Source organism: Balaenoptera acutorostrata, chromosome X, assembly GCF_949987535.1.
Source record: "Balaenoptera acutorostrata chromosome X, mBalAcu1.1, whole genome shotgun sequence".
Taxonomy (NCBI): Eukaryota; Metazoa; Chordata; class Mammalia; order Artiodactyla; family Balaenopteridae; genus Balaenoptera; species Balaenoptera acutorostrata.
In genome coordinates this window covers 107,847,265-107,862,299 of record NC_080085.1, presented here as the reverse complement: position 1 = coordinate 107,862,299, position 15,035 = coordinate 107,847,265, and the positions used below count along the sequence as shown (strand labels likewise).

General features: G+C 39.1%; 1 protein-coding gene and 1 pseudogene across 3 annotated transcripts in view; one reads left to right on the top strand and one right to left on the bottom strand.

The window, feature by feature from the left end:
• XIAP (X-linked inhibitor of apoptosis) overlaps nucleotides 1-15,035 on the bottom strand; it is a 45,870-nt gene that overhangs the window by 17,000 nt on the left and 13,835 nt on the right. For all 3 annotated transcript variants that reach the window (XM_007184578.2, XM_057538799.1, XM_007184580.2), the window contains 2 exons: nucleotides 2,412-3,320; nucleotides 1,205-1,304 (listed from right to left, as the gene is read on the bottom strand). In XM_007184578.2, the coding sequence (XP_007184640.2) occupies nucleotides 1,205-1,304; nucleotides 2,412-3,288 (977 nt within the window). In that variant the 5' untranslated portion in view covers nucleotides 3,289-3,320. The remainder of the gene's footprint in view (nucleotides 1-1,204; nucleotides 1,305-2,411; nucleotides 3,321-15,035) is intronic.
• On the top strand, nucleotides 12,013-13,461 carry LOC103011368 (partitioning defective 6 homolog beta-like; annotated as a pseudogene).

The following is a 15,035-nucleotide window of genomic DNA, read 5'->3' as shown; positions in this document are numbered from 1 at the left end:
AAGAGACGTTTAGAATATATCATCCTTCTAAGATGCCACTGAGTGTAAGCAGCATGATTATATTATATACTACCACTGCCAATTAAATTATGACCCACCACCATATGTGTCCTGATTTCAGAGATCTGAAAATGTGACCAACTGTGTGCCTTAGAATCAGTGAGATTCAGTAATATTTGTTAGAGGGCGTGATGGATTCTTAAGGAATCTCCTTGGCAACATGGGCTCTCATGCCCAATAGAGCCTACTTCCCGCAGTGGATAAGAATCCGCCTGCCAATGCAGGGGACACGGGTTCGACCCCTGGTCCAGGAAGATCCCACATGCCGCAGAGCAACTAAGCCCGTGCGCCACAACTGAGCCCGCGTGCTGCAACTACCACAATGAGAAGCCCGCGCACCGCAATGAAGAGTAGCCCCCGCTCACCACAACTACACAACTAGAGAAAGCCACACAGCAACAAAGACCCAACGCGGTCAAAAAAATTTTTTAAAATAAAAAAAATAAAGAGCCTACTTCCAACAACAACAAAAGCATACATTCCTTTTTTTTAAAAAAAGTAATTAATTAATTTGGCTGCATTGGGTCATTGTTACTGCACGGGGGCTTTCTCTAGTTGCGGCGAGCAGGTGCTATTCTTCGTTGTGGTGCGCGGGCTTCTCATTGCGGTGGCTTCTCTTGTTGCGGAGCATGGGCTCTAGGTGCATGAGCTTCAGTAGTTGTGGCACACGGGCTCAGTAGTTGTGGCACACGGGCTCAGTAGTTGTGGCTCACAGGCTCAGTAGTTGTGGCTGGCAGGCTCCAGAGCGCAGGCTCAGTAGTTGTGGCGCATGGGCTTAGTTGCTCTGTGGCATGTGGGATCTTTCTGGACCAGGGCTCAAACCTGTGTCCCCTGCTTTGGTAGGCAGATTCTTAACCACTGCGCCACCAGGGAAGTCCCATACATTCCTAATTTGGTGTTTAGAAGTAGAATCATCTGAACATCATAGATATGATACATAAGTAATGAATGGTCACTGGAGAAGGCTTAGGTGTTTTTTTTAATGTATATAAAGTAGGTGACCCCATTTTTATAAACCTGGTGCGAATTTCAAATGTCAATTGGTGAAGGCAAAAATAGCTGACGTGAAAAGTTATTCAAGTCTTCCCACTGCTTATGTACTGTCCAACTTGCCTGTCACTGAAGGAACATTTAAATACCTTACCCTGGATACCACCTAGCATGTTGTTCCCAAGGGTCTTCACTGGGCTTCCAATCAGTTAGCCCTCCTCCACAGTGAAAGCACTTTACTTTATCACCTTCACCTAAGAAACACACAAGTAAAAATACATGTATTTGTGCAATTACAAGCTTACCCCAAAATATCCTTTTAAATACTATAAAATTAAGCATTTCTAAATTACATGAAAGTCTCATAGCTTAAAAGAAGATATCTGAATTCACATCTAAGTAACAGATAAGATCATTTGAGGAGGAAATACACACTAAATTCACTGATTCAATTTGAGGTATTTTACAGAAGACAAAAATAAAATTTCCCAATTTTTATGTGAAAAATCACAATTGCTTTAACATATGTCATTTGGGGCCATCAATGCTACATTTACTTTTTCAAACTGTGAAACTTTAACAATAAAGTTCAGCATAATGAAATTACAGGATAAGTTTCTCTAAGGTTATAGCTATATGACACTAAACAAACTTTTAAGATTGCTATATGATACTAAGTAAATAAAATATTGAAATAACTTATATTTTGTATGTTGGCACTATTCAATCTTAAAGTAACTGGGTCAGATATATAACGGTATAATTTTTCTGAATATTCCTGGAAGCCATCACACTAATGGCCCTTCCTTCCCTACTGACATGTCTACAGCAGTCCATTTGAAAAGTGCTCATTTTAAGCAATAAGGCACCTTTCGAATATACAGGGCAGCTTTCAAATATATAGTCTATGTACAGAAGGCAGGTATCAATTTTAACATCAGCCAAAGTAAACTCCCTAATGTTAACTCTTCTTACAGGGTTGTTGTGAGGCATAGGGAAAATGCATGTAATATACATATTGAGCACATATAGTAGGTGTGCAATAAATTATAGTTAGTATTACTCTCAGACCTATTCTTCTATCAGGGATATCTATCATCTTTTGCATGTCATTCTTCTCCAAAACACAATTACATAAAGATAAATATGACTCATAATATGGTAATCTTTTCCACGTAAATTCAGTGGTTATATTACAGAGTCAACATAAGGGTTCACAGAATAATACTAATATAAATAATGATGTCAGCCTACACCTAAATATTTACCAGTTCAGGGGGCAAATAGCATCTATTTACTTTTTAGGAGCCCTGGGATAGTTGGAAAGTTATTTATTAGCCTAATTTTATAATAAAGTTTACCTAAAGCATAAAATCCAGCTCTTGCAAGCTGCTCCTTGTTAACTGAGTATATCCACGTCCCAAATGTAATGATCCGTGCTTCGTAATCTGCCATGGCTGGATTTCTTGGAGGATTTGTTGAATTTGGGAAATTCCTATCAGAACTCACGACATCAGATTCACTTTGAATATTAAAATTCCGGCCCAATACAAAGAAGCAATTAGGAAAGTGTCGCCTGTGTTCTGACCATGCACGATCACAAGGTTCCCAATTTTTCAGTTTCCCGCCACAACAAAAGCATTGTACTTGATCATCAATACCCGTGTAGTAGAGTCCAGCACTAGCTAACTCTCTTGGGGTTAAGTGGGCATAGTCTGGCCAGTTCTGAAATGACTTTAATCTAGCTTCTTCACTACACATGGCAGGGTTCCTTGGGTATATGGTGTCTGATAAATCTACAACCTGTCCAGTTCTCAAAAGATAGTCTGCATGAGTCTCAGATGGCCTTTCTAAAACAAAATGATTTCTGTTCCCCAGATAGTTTTCAGCTTTGTACTGACCATTTTGGACACCAGGATTTGTAGGCTGTGCAGCATTATTTTCGAAATAAAAGCCATTGATAAATCTGCAATTTGGGGATACTTTCCTGTGTCTTCCAACTGCTGAGTCTCCATACTGCCATCTATCTACTGCTGCATGACAACTAAAGCACCGCACGGTGTCTCCTTCACCAGTGTATAGAAAACCAGCTCGTGCTAGTGTTGATGCTGAAACAGGACTACTACTTGGAAAATTAGCAAAAGTTTTTAATCTATTAAACTCTTCTACAAATTCTTCATCCTTACTGATGTCTGCGGGTACACAAGTTTTAGATCCTTCAAAACTGTTAAAAGTCATCTTCTCTTGAAAATAGGACTTGTCCACCTTTCCTAAAAAGAGAACATTACATTAGGAAATCCAAAAATGTCATACACAAGCAATATACTTTTGATATTAGGAGTTAACAAATTACCCACTGATGACACAATCTTTAAGAAACATTCTAATTCTAAATACTAGAATTCTACATTACCACATGATTCAGGTTATAAAGTAAAAACTAGCATTTTTGTTTTCTCTTTTAGAGGAAAGTAATATTTAAGCAGGTAGATCAGAACTATTCATTTTTAAGTGCTTATTTTACATAAATATGAAAACTATGTGATGCAGAATATATTAAAATTATTAACCATGTAAAATCATTAATTAGGAAAAACACGAAAGAAGCATAAAATATGCAGATTCTTAAAGTCTATGCATAATTGTTATAATGGATCATTGTATATTCAAGGCATCTAAGTTCAGTTTTTACAATTAAAAAAAGAATGTTCAGAATATTCTTTATTGATTAGCAAAAGATAAGTTTTATTCACAATGTTGGTTCCAATGTATTCTTTAAGAGCATCAAACGTTTATGATTTTCACGTATAAACAGAGTCCATTTTTGTTAGAATTGGATCATTTCAAATGTATATAATACTGCCCTCTAGAGGGTGGCTCAGGAAAAATACTAAGTACTTGTAGACCTTAACTGTAGTTACTTTTGCTATCAACTGCCCACGGTCAAGAAACAATCTGTTCAAATGGAAGAGAAGTACTATTGCTGCCTCATTAGAGCTGCCAAATTACAGCTGTGTAACATTTAACCAAGATAAAATACTAAAAGGAACTGGTTGGATTATGAGAAGCGTGGCCAAAATAATTTATCCTCCAAACCTGAACTCTTTTTTTTCCTGAACTCTTTTTTTTTTTTTTTTTAATAAATTTATTTATTTATTTATTTTTGGTTGTGTTGGGTCTTCGTTTCTGTGCGAGGGCTTTCTCTAGTTGCGGCGAGCGGGGGCCACTCTTCATCGCGGTGCGCGGGCCTCTCACCATTGTGGCCTCTCCTGTTGCGGAGCACAGGCTCCAGACGCGCAGGCTCAGTAGTTGTGGCTCACGGGCCCAGTTGCTCTGCGGCATGTGGGATCTTCCCAGACCAGGGCTTGAACCCGTGTCCCCTGCATTGGCAGACGGATTCTCAACCACTGCACCACCAGGGAAGCCCTCCTGAACTCTTTTGAAAGTGAAAAATGATGCTACTAATAATTACATTGGGACAAGAGGCACAAATCAGGATTGCCCCAGGCAAACCTGGTTCTCTAGAACCTCACACTGTTCCTGACACTGTGTTCAGTACATGCTTGCCAAATGCAAAATGAAAGAATGGTCACAATGACTCTGTCTCTACTTCATATGTATAGTAACTGATTTCTTGGGAAGAATTAGCAGCTCTTTTGGCCTTATGTTGGCACAATATGTCTTGGAACATCATCTCTCTTGGAGTTAATGTTCAACAAAAGGCTTCTGTCTTGCAGGCTGGCAATGGACTTCAGTCTTTCCTGGACCCAATTTACAATGGTATGAATTCATATACACCTCAAGAGCTGAGTTATATCTGCATACAACAATTTTTGGAAGACAGTCTCCATGATTTTTGATTATTGTTTCCCAGATGTCTGAAAACATTCCAACACTAGCTTCAAGACTCTTTGTTGAATCAGCATAAGCTAGATGACAAAAACCATGGTTCAAAGAAACCAAGGCTGGCTGATAGGCTAATGAGATAAAATAGGGATATGTGTAAAGTCTTATATCCTGACTTAAAAAATCTGTGGTACAACTAAAGGAAGATGGAATCTTGGTTTGGAAAGAAGTCATGTGAAGGGAAACCTCCAGATTAAAGTCTTGGGATTTGAGTTAATTACAAACTCATCATGAGCCAACATTACATGGCAGCTAAAAAACTTGAAGTAACTTCAGTCTGCATTAACGTCCAGGTGTGCAACATCCAGATTCAATTCTGCTACATACTGAGTATTATTTTTAATTCTGAACACATTTTAGAAGGGACATTAACAAAGTATAATGTCCATAGAGGGCAATCAGGATGATGAAAATGGTATCCTATGAAGAACAGTTGGAAGAGTCAAGTATTTATCTCAAAGGGAAAAGAAAATTGTAGGGAGAGGGGTGTAGAGGATAGAATAACTATCTAAAAGGCAGTCATGTAGAAAAGGGATCCAAATTCTGCTTAGCTTGAGGGCAGAATTAAAGTTAATGAATATAATTAAAGCCAGTAGATTTTAACCCAATACAAGGATGAACAGCTACAACAATCAATATCAGTATAAAATGGATTGGGTTGTCTTGTAGCTTATGAATTCCTCTCATCACTGGAAGGGACTTTGGCATGGACTAGGAGACAGGATTAAACATTTCTAAGTCTATAATTATCCTGAAGAATAAATGCTGAATATAATCTAAAACATATGAAAGTTACCTTCTCTGAGGTGGTTAAGTTTTGTTTCTCAGGTCAACCAAAACAGAAGTGTAAAATCAATGATCTATTCTCATTTCATAATAGTGAATATTTTGCATGGTTCAAGTAGTCATCCCATTTCAGATAATATTAGATAAAGCTCCATCATTCAACACTAGCAGGAGAATCTATTTGAAGCTTTCAAGTGGAGACCTCATCTTCCCAGGGGTTATTTCCATGCTAACAGTTTAGATTTCACTGTTTTGAAAAGCAGATATTTATTCAGAAGCACTCAACTGAAAACTACATATACATTATCAGAGTGTGAGCTTTTGGAGAAGGGTGAGAAAACAGAACTACCAGAAAGGTTAAGAGTAAAAGAGAGAAAACCGATTGACAAAAGACAGAAACCTTGGGACTGGAGGAAAGCGCCAAAAGAAAGGGATGGGAGATGATTTAAAAAAAAAAAGTATTTAAGTGAAATGCAGGTGGGGAAGATGATATTTAGAAAATAAGTATATGAGGGGCACAGGAATTGTGAATACAGAAGAAAATGAGGTATGAATACTAGAGAAGGTTTTGGATGTGAAAAGGTCTGAGTGGAATAAAGTATGCTGAGGTAACTTAAGGCCTCTTTGTGAAAGCACATTCAGGCTTTGTACCGGGTAAGGAGAAAAGTAAGAAGGCACACAGAGAGAAAGATGTCCAAGAAAGCTTTGACATAAAGGGGCCAGGCAGTCAGAAATCTTGAGGGAACAGTGGTTGGGAAAAATGGCACTCTGAAAGCCAACACTGCCATAAAAAGAATCAGCAAGCGGTGGTACATGTTTATATGAGGGGTATGGAAGATTTCAAGATGGTGAGATGTTGTGTTTAAAACATAATTATAATGATGACCCAAAACCTATGGGATGCAGCAAAAGCAGTTCTAAGGGGGAAGTTTATAATAATACAATCCTACCTCAAGAAACAAGAAACATCTCAAATAAACAACCTAACCTTACACCTAAAGCAATTAGAGAAAGAAGAACAAAAACCCCGCAAAGTTAGCAGAAGGAAAGAAATCATAAAGATCAGATCACAAATAAATGAAAAAGAAATGAAGGAAATAATAGCAAAGATCAATAAAAACTAAAAGCTGGTTCTTTGAGAAGATAAACAAAATTGATAAACCATTAGCCAGACTCATCAAGAAAAAAGGGAGAAGACTCAAATCAACAGAATTAGAAATGAAAAAGGAGAAGTAACAACTGACACTGCAGAAATACAAAGGATCATGAGAGACTACTACAAGCAACTATATGCCAATAAAATGGACAACCTGGAAGAAATGGACAAATTCTTAGAAAAGTACAACCTTCCAAGACTGAACCAGGAAGAAACAGAAAATATGAACAGACCAATCACAAGCACTGAAATTGAAACTGTGGTTAAAAATCTTCCAACAAACAAAAGCCCAGGACCAGATGGCTTCACAGGTGAATTCTATCAAATATTTAGAGAAGAGCTAACACTTATCCTTCTCAAACTCTTCCAAACTATAGCAGAGGGAGGAACACTTCCAAACTCATTCTATGAGGCCACCATCACCCTGATACCAAAACCAGAAAAAGATGCCACAAAAAAGAAAACTACGGGCCAATATCACTCATGAACATAGATGCAAAAATCCTCAACAAAATACTAGCAAACAGAATCCAACAGCACATTAAAAGGATCATACACTATGATCAAGTGGGGTTTATCCCAGGAATGCAAGGATTCTTCAATATACGAAAATCAATCAATGTGATACACCATATTTATTTATGGCTGTGTTGGGTCTTTGTTTCTGTGCGAGGGCTTTCTCTAGTTGCGGCAAGCGGGGGCCACTCTTCATCGTGTGATACACCATACTAACAAGCTGAAGGATAAAAACCGTATGATCATCTCAATAGATGCAGAAAAAGCTTTCGACAGAGTTCAACACCCATTTATGATAAAAACACTCCAGAAAGTGGACATACAGGGAACCTACCTCAACATAATAAAGACCATATATAACAAACCCACAGCCAACATCATTCTCAATGGTGAAAAACTGAAACCATTTCCTCTAAGATCAGGAACAAGACAAGGTTGCCCACTCTCACCGCTACTATTCAACATAGTTTTGGAAGTTTTAGCCACAGCAATCAGAGAAGAAAAAGAAATAAAAGGAATCCAAATCAGAAAAGAAGAAGTAAAACTGTCACTGTTTGCAGATGACATGACACTATACATAGAGAATCCTAAAGATGCTACCAGAAAACTACTAGAGGTAATCAATGAATTTGGTAAAGTAGCAGGATACAAAATGCAGAGAAATCTCTTGCATTCCTATACACTAACAATAAAAAAATCTGAAAGAGAAAATAAGACACTGATGAAAGAAATTAAAGATGATACAAACAGGGCTTCCCTGGTGGCGCAGTGGTTGAGAATCTGCCTGCTAATGCAGGGGACACGGGTTCGAGCCCTGGCCTGGGAAGATCCCACATGCCGCAGAGCGGCTGGGCCCGTGAGCCACAACTGCTGAGCCTGCGCGTCTGGAGCCTGTGCTCCGCAACGAGAGAGGCCCGCGCATCGCGATGAAGAGTGGCCCCCGCTTGCCACAACTGGAGAAAGCCCTCGCACAGAAACGAAGACCCAACACAGCCAAAATCAATCAATCAATCAATCAAACATACGCATCTGATTCAAGATCCTCATTAAAAAAAAAAAAAAAAAAAAAAAAAAAGATGATACAAACAGATGGAGGGACATACCATCATGTTCTTGGATTGGAAGAATCAACACTGTGAAAATGACTATACTAACCAAAGCAATCTACAGATTCAATGCAATCCCTATCAAACTACCAATGGCAGTTTTCACAGAACTAGAACAAAAATTTCACAATTTGTATGGAAACACAAAAGACCCCGAAAAGCCAAAGCAATCTTGAGAAAGAAAAACAGAGCTGTTGGAATCAGGCTCCCTGACTTCAGACAATACCACAAAGCTACAGTAATCAAAACAGCATGGTACTGGCACAAAAACAGAAATATAGATCACTGGAACAGGATACAAAGCCCAGAGACAAACCCACGCACATTTGGCCACCTTATCTTTGACAACGGAGGCAAGAATATACAATAGCAAAGAGACAGCGTCTTCAATAAGTGGTGCTGGGAAAACTGCACAGCTACATGTAAAAGAATGAAATTAGAACACTTCCTAACACCATAAACAAAAATAAACTCAAAATGGATTAAAGACCTAAATGTAAGGCCAGACACTATAAATCTCTTAGAGGAAACCATAGGCAGAACACTCCATGACATAAATCACAGCAAGATCCTTTTTGACCCACTTCCTAGAGCAATGGAAATAAAAACAAAAAATAAACAAATGGGGGCTTCCCTGGTGGCACAGTGATTAAGAATCCACCTGCCAATGCAGGGGACATGGGTTCGATCCCTGGTCCAGGAAGATCCCACATGCTGCGGAGCAACTAAGCCCGTGCAGCACAACTACTGAGCCTGCGCTCTAGAGCCCGCGAGCCACAACTACTGGAGCCCACGTGCCACAACTACTGAAGCCTGCGTGCCTAGAGCCCGTGCTCTGTCACAAGAGAAGCCACTGCAATGAGAAGTCCGTGCACCACAATGAAGAGTAGCCCCCGCTCGCCGCAACTAGAGAAAGCCCGCGCGCAGCAACAAAGATACAATGCAGCCAAAAATAAATAAGTTTGTTTAAAAATAAATAAATAAACAAATGGGACCTAATGAAACTTAAAACCTTTTGCACAGCAAAGGAAACCATAAACAAGACAAAAAGACAACCCTCAGAATGGGAGAAAATATTTGCAAATGAAGCAACTGACAAAGGATTAATCTCCAAAATATACAACAGCTCATGCGGCTCAATATCAAAAAAACAAACAACCCAATCCAAAAATGGGCAGAAGACCTAAATAGACATTTCTCCAAAGATATACAGATTGCCAACAAACACATGAAAGGATGCTCAACATCACTAATCATTAGAGAAATGCAAATCAAAACCACAAAGAGGTACCACCTCACATCGGTCAGAATGGCCACCATCAAAAAATCTACAAACAATAAATCATGGAAAGGGTGTGGAGAAAAGAGAACCCTCTTGCACTGCTGGTGGGAATGTAAAGTGATACAGCCACTATGGAGAACAGTATGGAGGTTCCTTAAAAAGCAAAAATTAGAACTGCCATATGACCCAGCAATCCCACTACTGGGCATATACCCTGAGAAAACCGTAATTCAAAAAGAGTCATGTACCACAATGTTCACTGCAGCACTATTTACAATAGCCAGGACATGGAAGCAACCTAAGTGTCCATCGACAGATGAATGGATAAAGAAGATGTGGCACTTATATACAATGGAATATTACTCAGCCATAAAAAGAAACGAAATTGAGGTATTTGTAGTGAGGTGGATGGACCTAGAGTCTGTCATACAGAGTGATGTCAGAAAGAGAAAAACAAATACCGTATGCTAACACATACATATGGAATCTAAAAGAAAATGGTTCTGATGAATCTAGGGGCAGGACAGGAATAAAGACCCAGAGGTAGAGATTGGACCTGAGGACACGGGGAGGGGGAAGGGTAAGCTGGGACGAAGTGAAAGAGTAGCACTGACATATATACACTACCAAATGTAAAACAGATAGCTAGTGGGAAGCAGCTGCATAGTACAGGGAGATCAGCTCGTGCTTTGTGACTACCTAGAGGGGTGGGATAGGGAAGGTGGGAGGGAGACGCAAGAGGGAGGGAATATGGGGATATACGTATACATATAACCGATTCACTCTGTTATACAGCAGAAACTAATACAACATTGTAAAGCAATTATACTCCAATAAAGATGTTAAAAATAAAAAAGCAAAACACTCAGTTACAGGTAACTTGTTACAGCAGCTATAGGAAACTAACTCACGTTGTTTCTATTTCTTTTTGGTTAGACGCTGCCTAAATGTTGAGGATTTCTTTTAATTTCTCTAGTTACGTTCCTCTTTGGACAAGTGAGTATAATTTAACCAACTGGATTTCATCTAACATCTACATCTGTCAAGCAACTGGGACTGCTAACATATTACCAGTGCATGTTAGCCAAGTGACACCTATTTAAAATAGGACTCAAATTACTTTTATAGCATAACAAGTTGATTTTAAAATTTACGACTGTTTTAAAGCACAGAAAACCTTTTATTCTAAGAGGGAAAGATTTAAAAATTCCTGGGGAGGGGCCTTTCTGGTGGCGCAGTGGTTAAGAATCCGCCTGCCAATGCAGGGGACATGGGTTTGAGCCCTGGTCCGGGAAGATCCCACATGCCGCGGAGCAACTAAGCCCATGCGCCACAACTACTGAGCCTGCGCTCTAGAGCCTGTGAGCCACAACTACTGAAGCCCACACACCTAGAGCCTGTGCTCCGCAACAAGAGAAGCCACCGCAATGAGAAGCCCATGCACTGCAACGAAGAGTAGCCCCTCCTCGCCACAACTAGAGAAAGCCCACACACAGCAACGAAGACCCAATGCAGCCAAAAATAAAATAAATTTTTTTAAAATGTTAAAAAAAAAATGAAGGCTTAATAAGCTTCAAAGAAAAAAATAAAACATACATATACCTGTACATATACATACAGACAGTATACGTGTGTGTGTGTGTGTGTGTGTGTGTGTGTGTGTGTGTGTGTATTTATTTAGCCTAGTCAGCTGGGTAGATAGCCATGGGCATGTGCCAAGGAGAGGAGACTGACTGCTTCTCTAGCAATAATGCAGGAATATGGGGAGTTGGAGGGGAGAAAAAAACACACAGAAAACCCACTTACCTGGTATTTGCACACAATACAAAAGTTTCTATTTCCCTCAGGTTTTTATTATTAAAGTTGTCAAATATATAGAACAAAGGTTATTTTAAATGTGAAAAGGATATAAAGTAGGATGTACATCTGACTGCAACTGTGTGAAAATATATATTCATGGACAAACCTGGAGGTAATTTTTAATATACGGGTAAAATATGTTAGTTAAGGTGACAGGATTATAGGTGACCTTTTTCTCCAAAATGTCTTTAATAATATTTTTACTTAAAGTCTCTCCAGTTAGCACCACTGGCCTGGGTCAGGAGCCTGGTCATGGGGAAGGCAGCCGAGAGCAAAGAGGTGGATGGGCTAGTTGCCCCCTCATCCTCCTCCACCAGGGTTCTGCAGTCACCAAAGCAGAGGGAGATAGGATGGAGTTGTGTCTCCACTTGCACCACAGACAGGCTGCCCCAGCCACCCTGTGGAGCTCAGCATTGAGACCCAAGCCACCTCTGCAGGTGCGTTTGGTGAGTTGCAGGCTCCTGGGCTACAGCCCCTGCACTCAGCATGACTGCGGCTGCCAGGGCATCCTAGAGAAGAGCAGGTTTGGCACAGAATTTCATCAGTTTTTGATAGAAAGAGCAAAACTTGGACATTTTGAGGAGTTTTATGGATTACTGCAACATGTTCATAAGATACCTAATGTTGACATTTTATTAGGCTATACAGACATCCAGGGATACTTACTATCTATAAATAAAGATGATAATTATCACATAACTGCTTCAACAACCAACCTGCTGCTTAGGATTTTTACACAGAAAAAAAGGAAGAAGCAAACAGTGCCTTTGGTACAGACATGCTAATGAAGAAGGAAAATGTTTTAACCAATGTTCTGTCAACCACAGAAAAAAGCCAGATCTAGTAATTGGTATGCACCAAAACTTCAGATGTGTGTCTTCTATTACAGATGTTGACATTCCCCCAGAAACACACCATAGGATTAGTTCATCTTTACAAACACAACACTGAACATTCCCTACGGACTCTATAGCTGGGATGGTTTCATTCTAAGGGAGACACTACATGGCTTAGAGAAGGTCCCAGGGATCTTTTGTGTGTGTGTGTGTGTGCTATTTTTGTTTTTTAAATTTTTGACCATGCTGTGTGGCATGTGGGATCATAGTTCCCCGACCAGGGATTGAACCTGCACTGGAAGCACAGAGTCTTAACCGCTGGACCGTCAAGGAAGTCCCTTCCTCCCCCCACCCACCACCCCCCCCGCCCCGCCAGGGATCTTTATATCCTGGCTTATTCCAGGAGGTCTGGCTCGCAGCACAGGACTATATTGGCTGCTAATGATGAAGTGTTAGAAGTTAATGGTATAGAAGTTTCAGGGAAGAGCTTTGATCAAGTAATAGGATGACTGCAAACAGCTACAACCTCACCATAATAGAAGGCAAGTAAACAGGAGAATAACGTTAGGAACAGTAGGACTTCTGGCAGCTCTAGCCAATCTCCTGATAATAGCTTTCTTGGCTATCCACAGCAGATTGAACCAAACATTGAGCCAAAGGATGAAGATGACATTATTACTGAAGACAGCGGTGTGCCACACTAGATTCCTAAAGCTGTTCCTACTATCAAAAGACTGGAATGGCTAACCCAAATAGAACAAACTCAGTTTTGAGTCTGGACAGAATAGTTTTATTCCGTCTAATTAAATGAGTTTAGCACCCCTAGCAAATGGTACAAATAGAATTTGAAACACATGTTCCAGATCAAAAACTCTTAGAAGACGGAACAATCATAACATCATGAAACCATTGTTTGAATGTTTTCTGAGTGAGGATGTCACAGGACTTGTAAATTTGGCTAGTTTAAGAACTTTTAAACCTCCGAGCCAATGACCTGGAATAGGCATGAGAACAATAATGTTGTTAGGTTTAAAATGTTCTTAAAATAAATAGAAACAGAAAATAGATTAGTGGTTGCTTACAGCTGGGAGAGGAGGGGAATGGGGAATAACTGCAAATGGTTACTGACTGGGTTTCTTTTCGGAGTAATGAAAATATTCTACATTAGATTGTAACGGTGGTTGTGCAACTCTGAATATACTAAAATCACTGAACTGTACACCTTAAAATTAATTTTATGGTATGTGAATTATATCTCAATAAAGCTGTTTAAATGCTTTTCAAATAGTAGTTTGGTAATTGTTAGTACAAACTTTGGTGGATCAGAGTTGATTTTAAGTCTAAAACAAAGGGAGCTCTGCTAATCAAATTATATGCTTTTGATATGGAAAACTAGATGCTACAGTACATTTTCAGAACTATGTGAGAGGACTAAATTATTTGTTTGAAGTGGTTAAATATTTAACCTGTTACAAAGATTCCAGTTAGTTTTTCCTTTAACCACATTCTTTACATTTTAATGTGAGGTCTGATTCTCTTTTGGTACTGAGGACCTCAGTTCTTGTGTACCCCGTATTTTATTTCTTAATGTTGTTCTTTTGTTGCTAATTGTTACAAATCATTTTCTGAAATGCATTATTTTCTAACTTCTAAGAAATCAAACCAATTGGCTGTTCTTAGGAGTTTCTTTCCACATTATGAAGCACTGAAGCTATGTTCCTAAATTATGAAATTCTGTGACAGTTTTTCACATTGATGTTTGTCCATCCTATAGATTATATATTTATAAAATAATTCCAAATAGGTATAATTTATGTTTTAAAATGTAGTTAATTTCATTGACTCTGGTAATATAGGAGACACTCTCCTTTAATTCTTATCCTCATTCCTAATCTCATTGGAAAGCATTCCTTCTGTTTTGGGTGTGTGTATCTATATATATGTTGGTAGGCTTTTGAACTTTTTTAATGTACATATGGTCCCCAACTTACAGTGGTTTGACTTATGATTTTTCCAGTTTATAATGGTGCGAAAGTGATACGCATTCAGTAGAAACCTTACTTCGAATTCTGATCTTTTCCTGGGCTAGCATAGTCTGATACTCTGTAGTGATGCTGGGCAGCACGGCGAGCCACAGCTACCAGTCAGCCCAGGAGGTCACGAGGGTCAATAACTGATATACTCATAAATTTTCTGTACCTTACAACCATTCCATTTTTCACTTTCAGTATTTGATAAATTACATGAGACATTCCACACTTTATTATAAAACAGGCTTTGCGTTACATGATTTTGCCCAACTGTAAGCTAATGTAAGTGTTCTGAGCACACTTAAAGTAGGCTAGGCTAAGCTATGATGTTTGGTAGGTTAGGTGTATTAAATGAATCTTCAGCTTATGATACTTTCAACTTAGGATGGTTTTATTGGGATGTAACCTCATTGTAAGTTGAGGAAGATCTGTATTCAAGTAGTGCAAATTGTTCTGGATATAAAGTGCACTTAGATTAAAAGGTTTTTACACACAGGACAAGTCTGT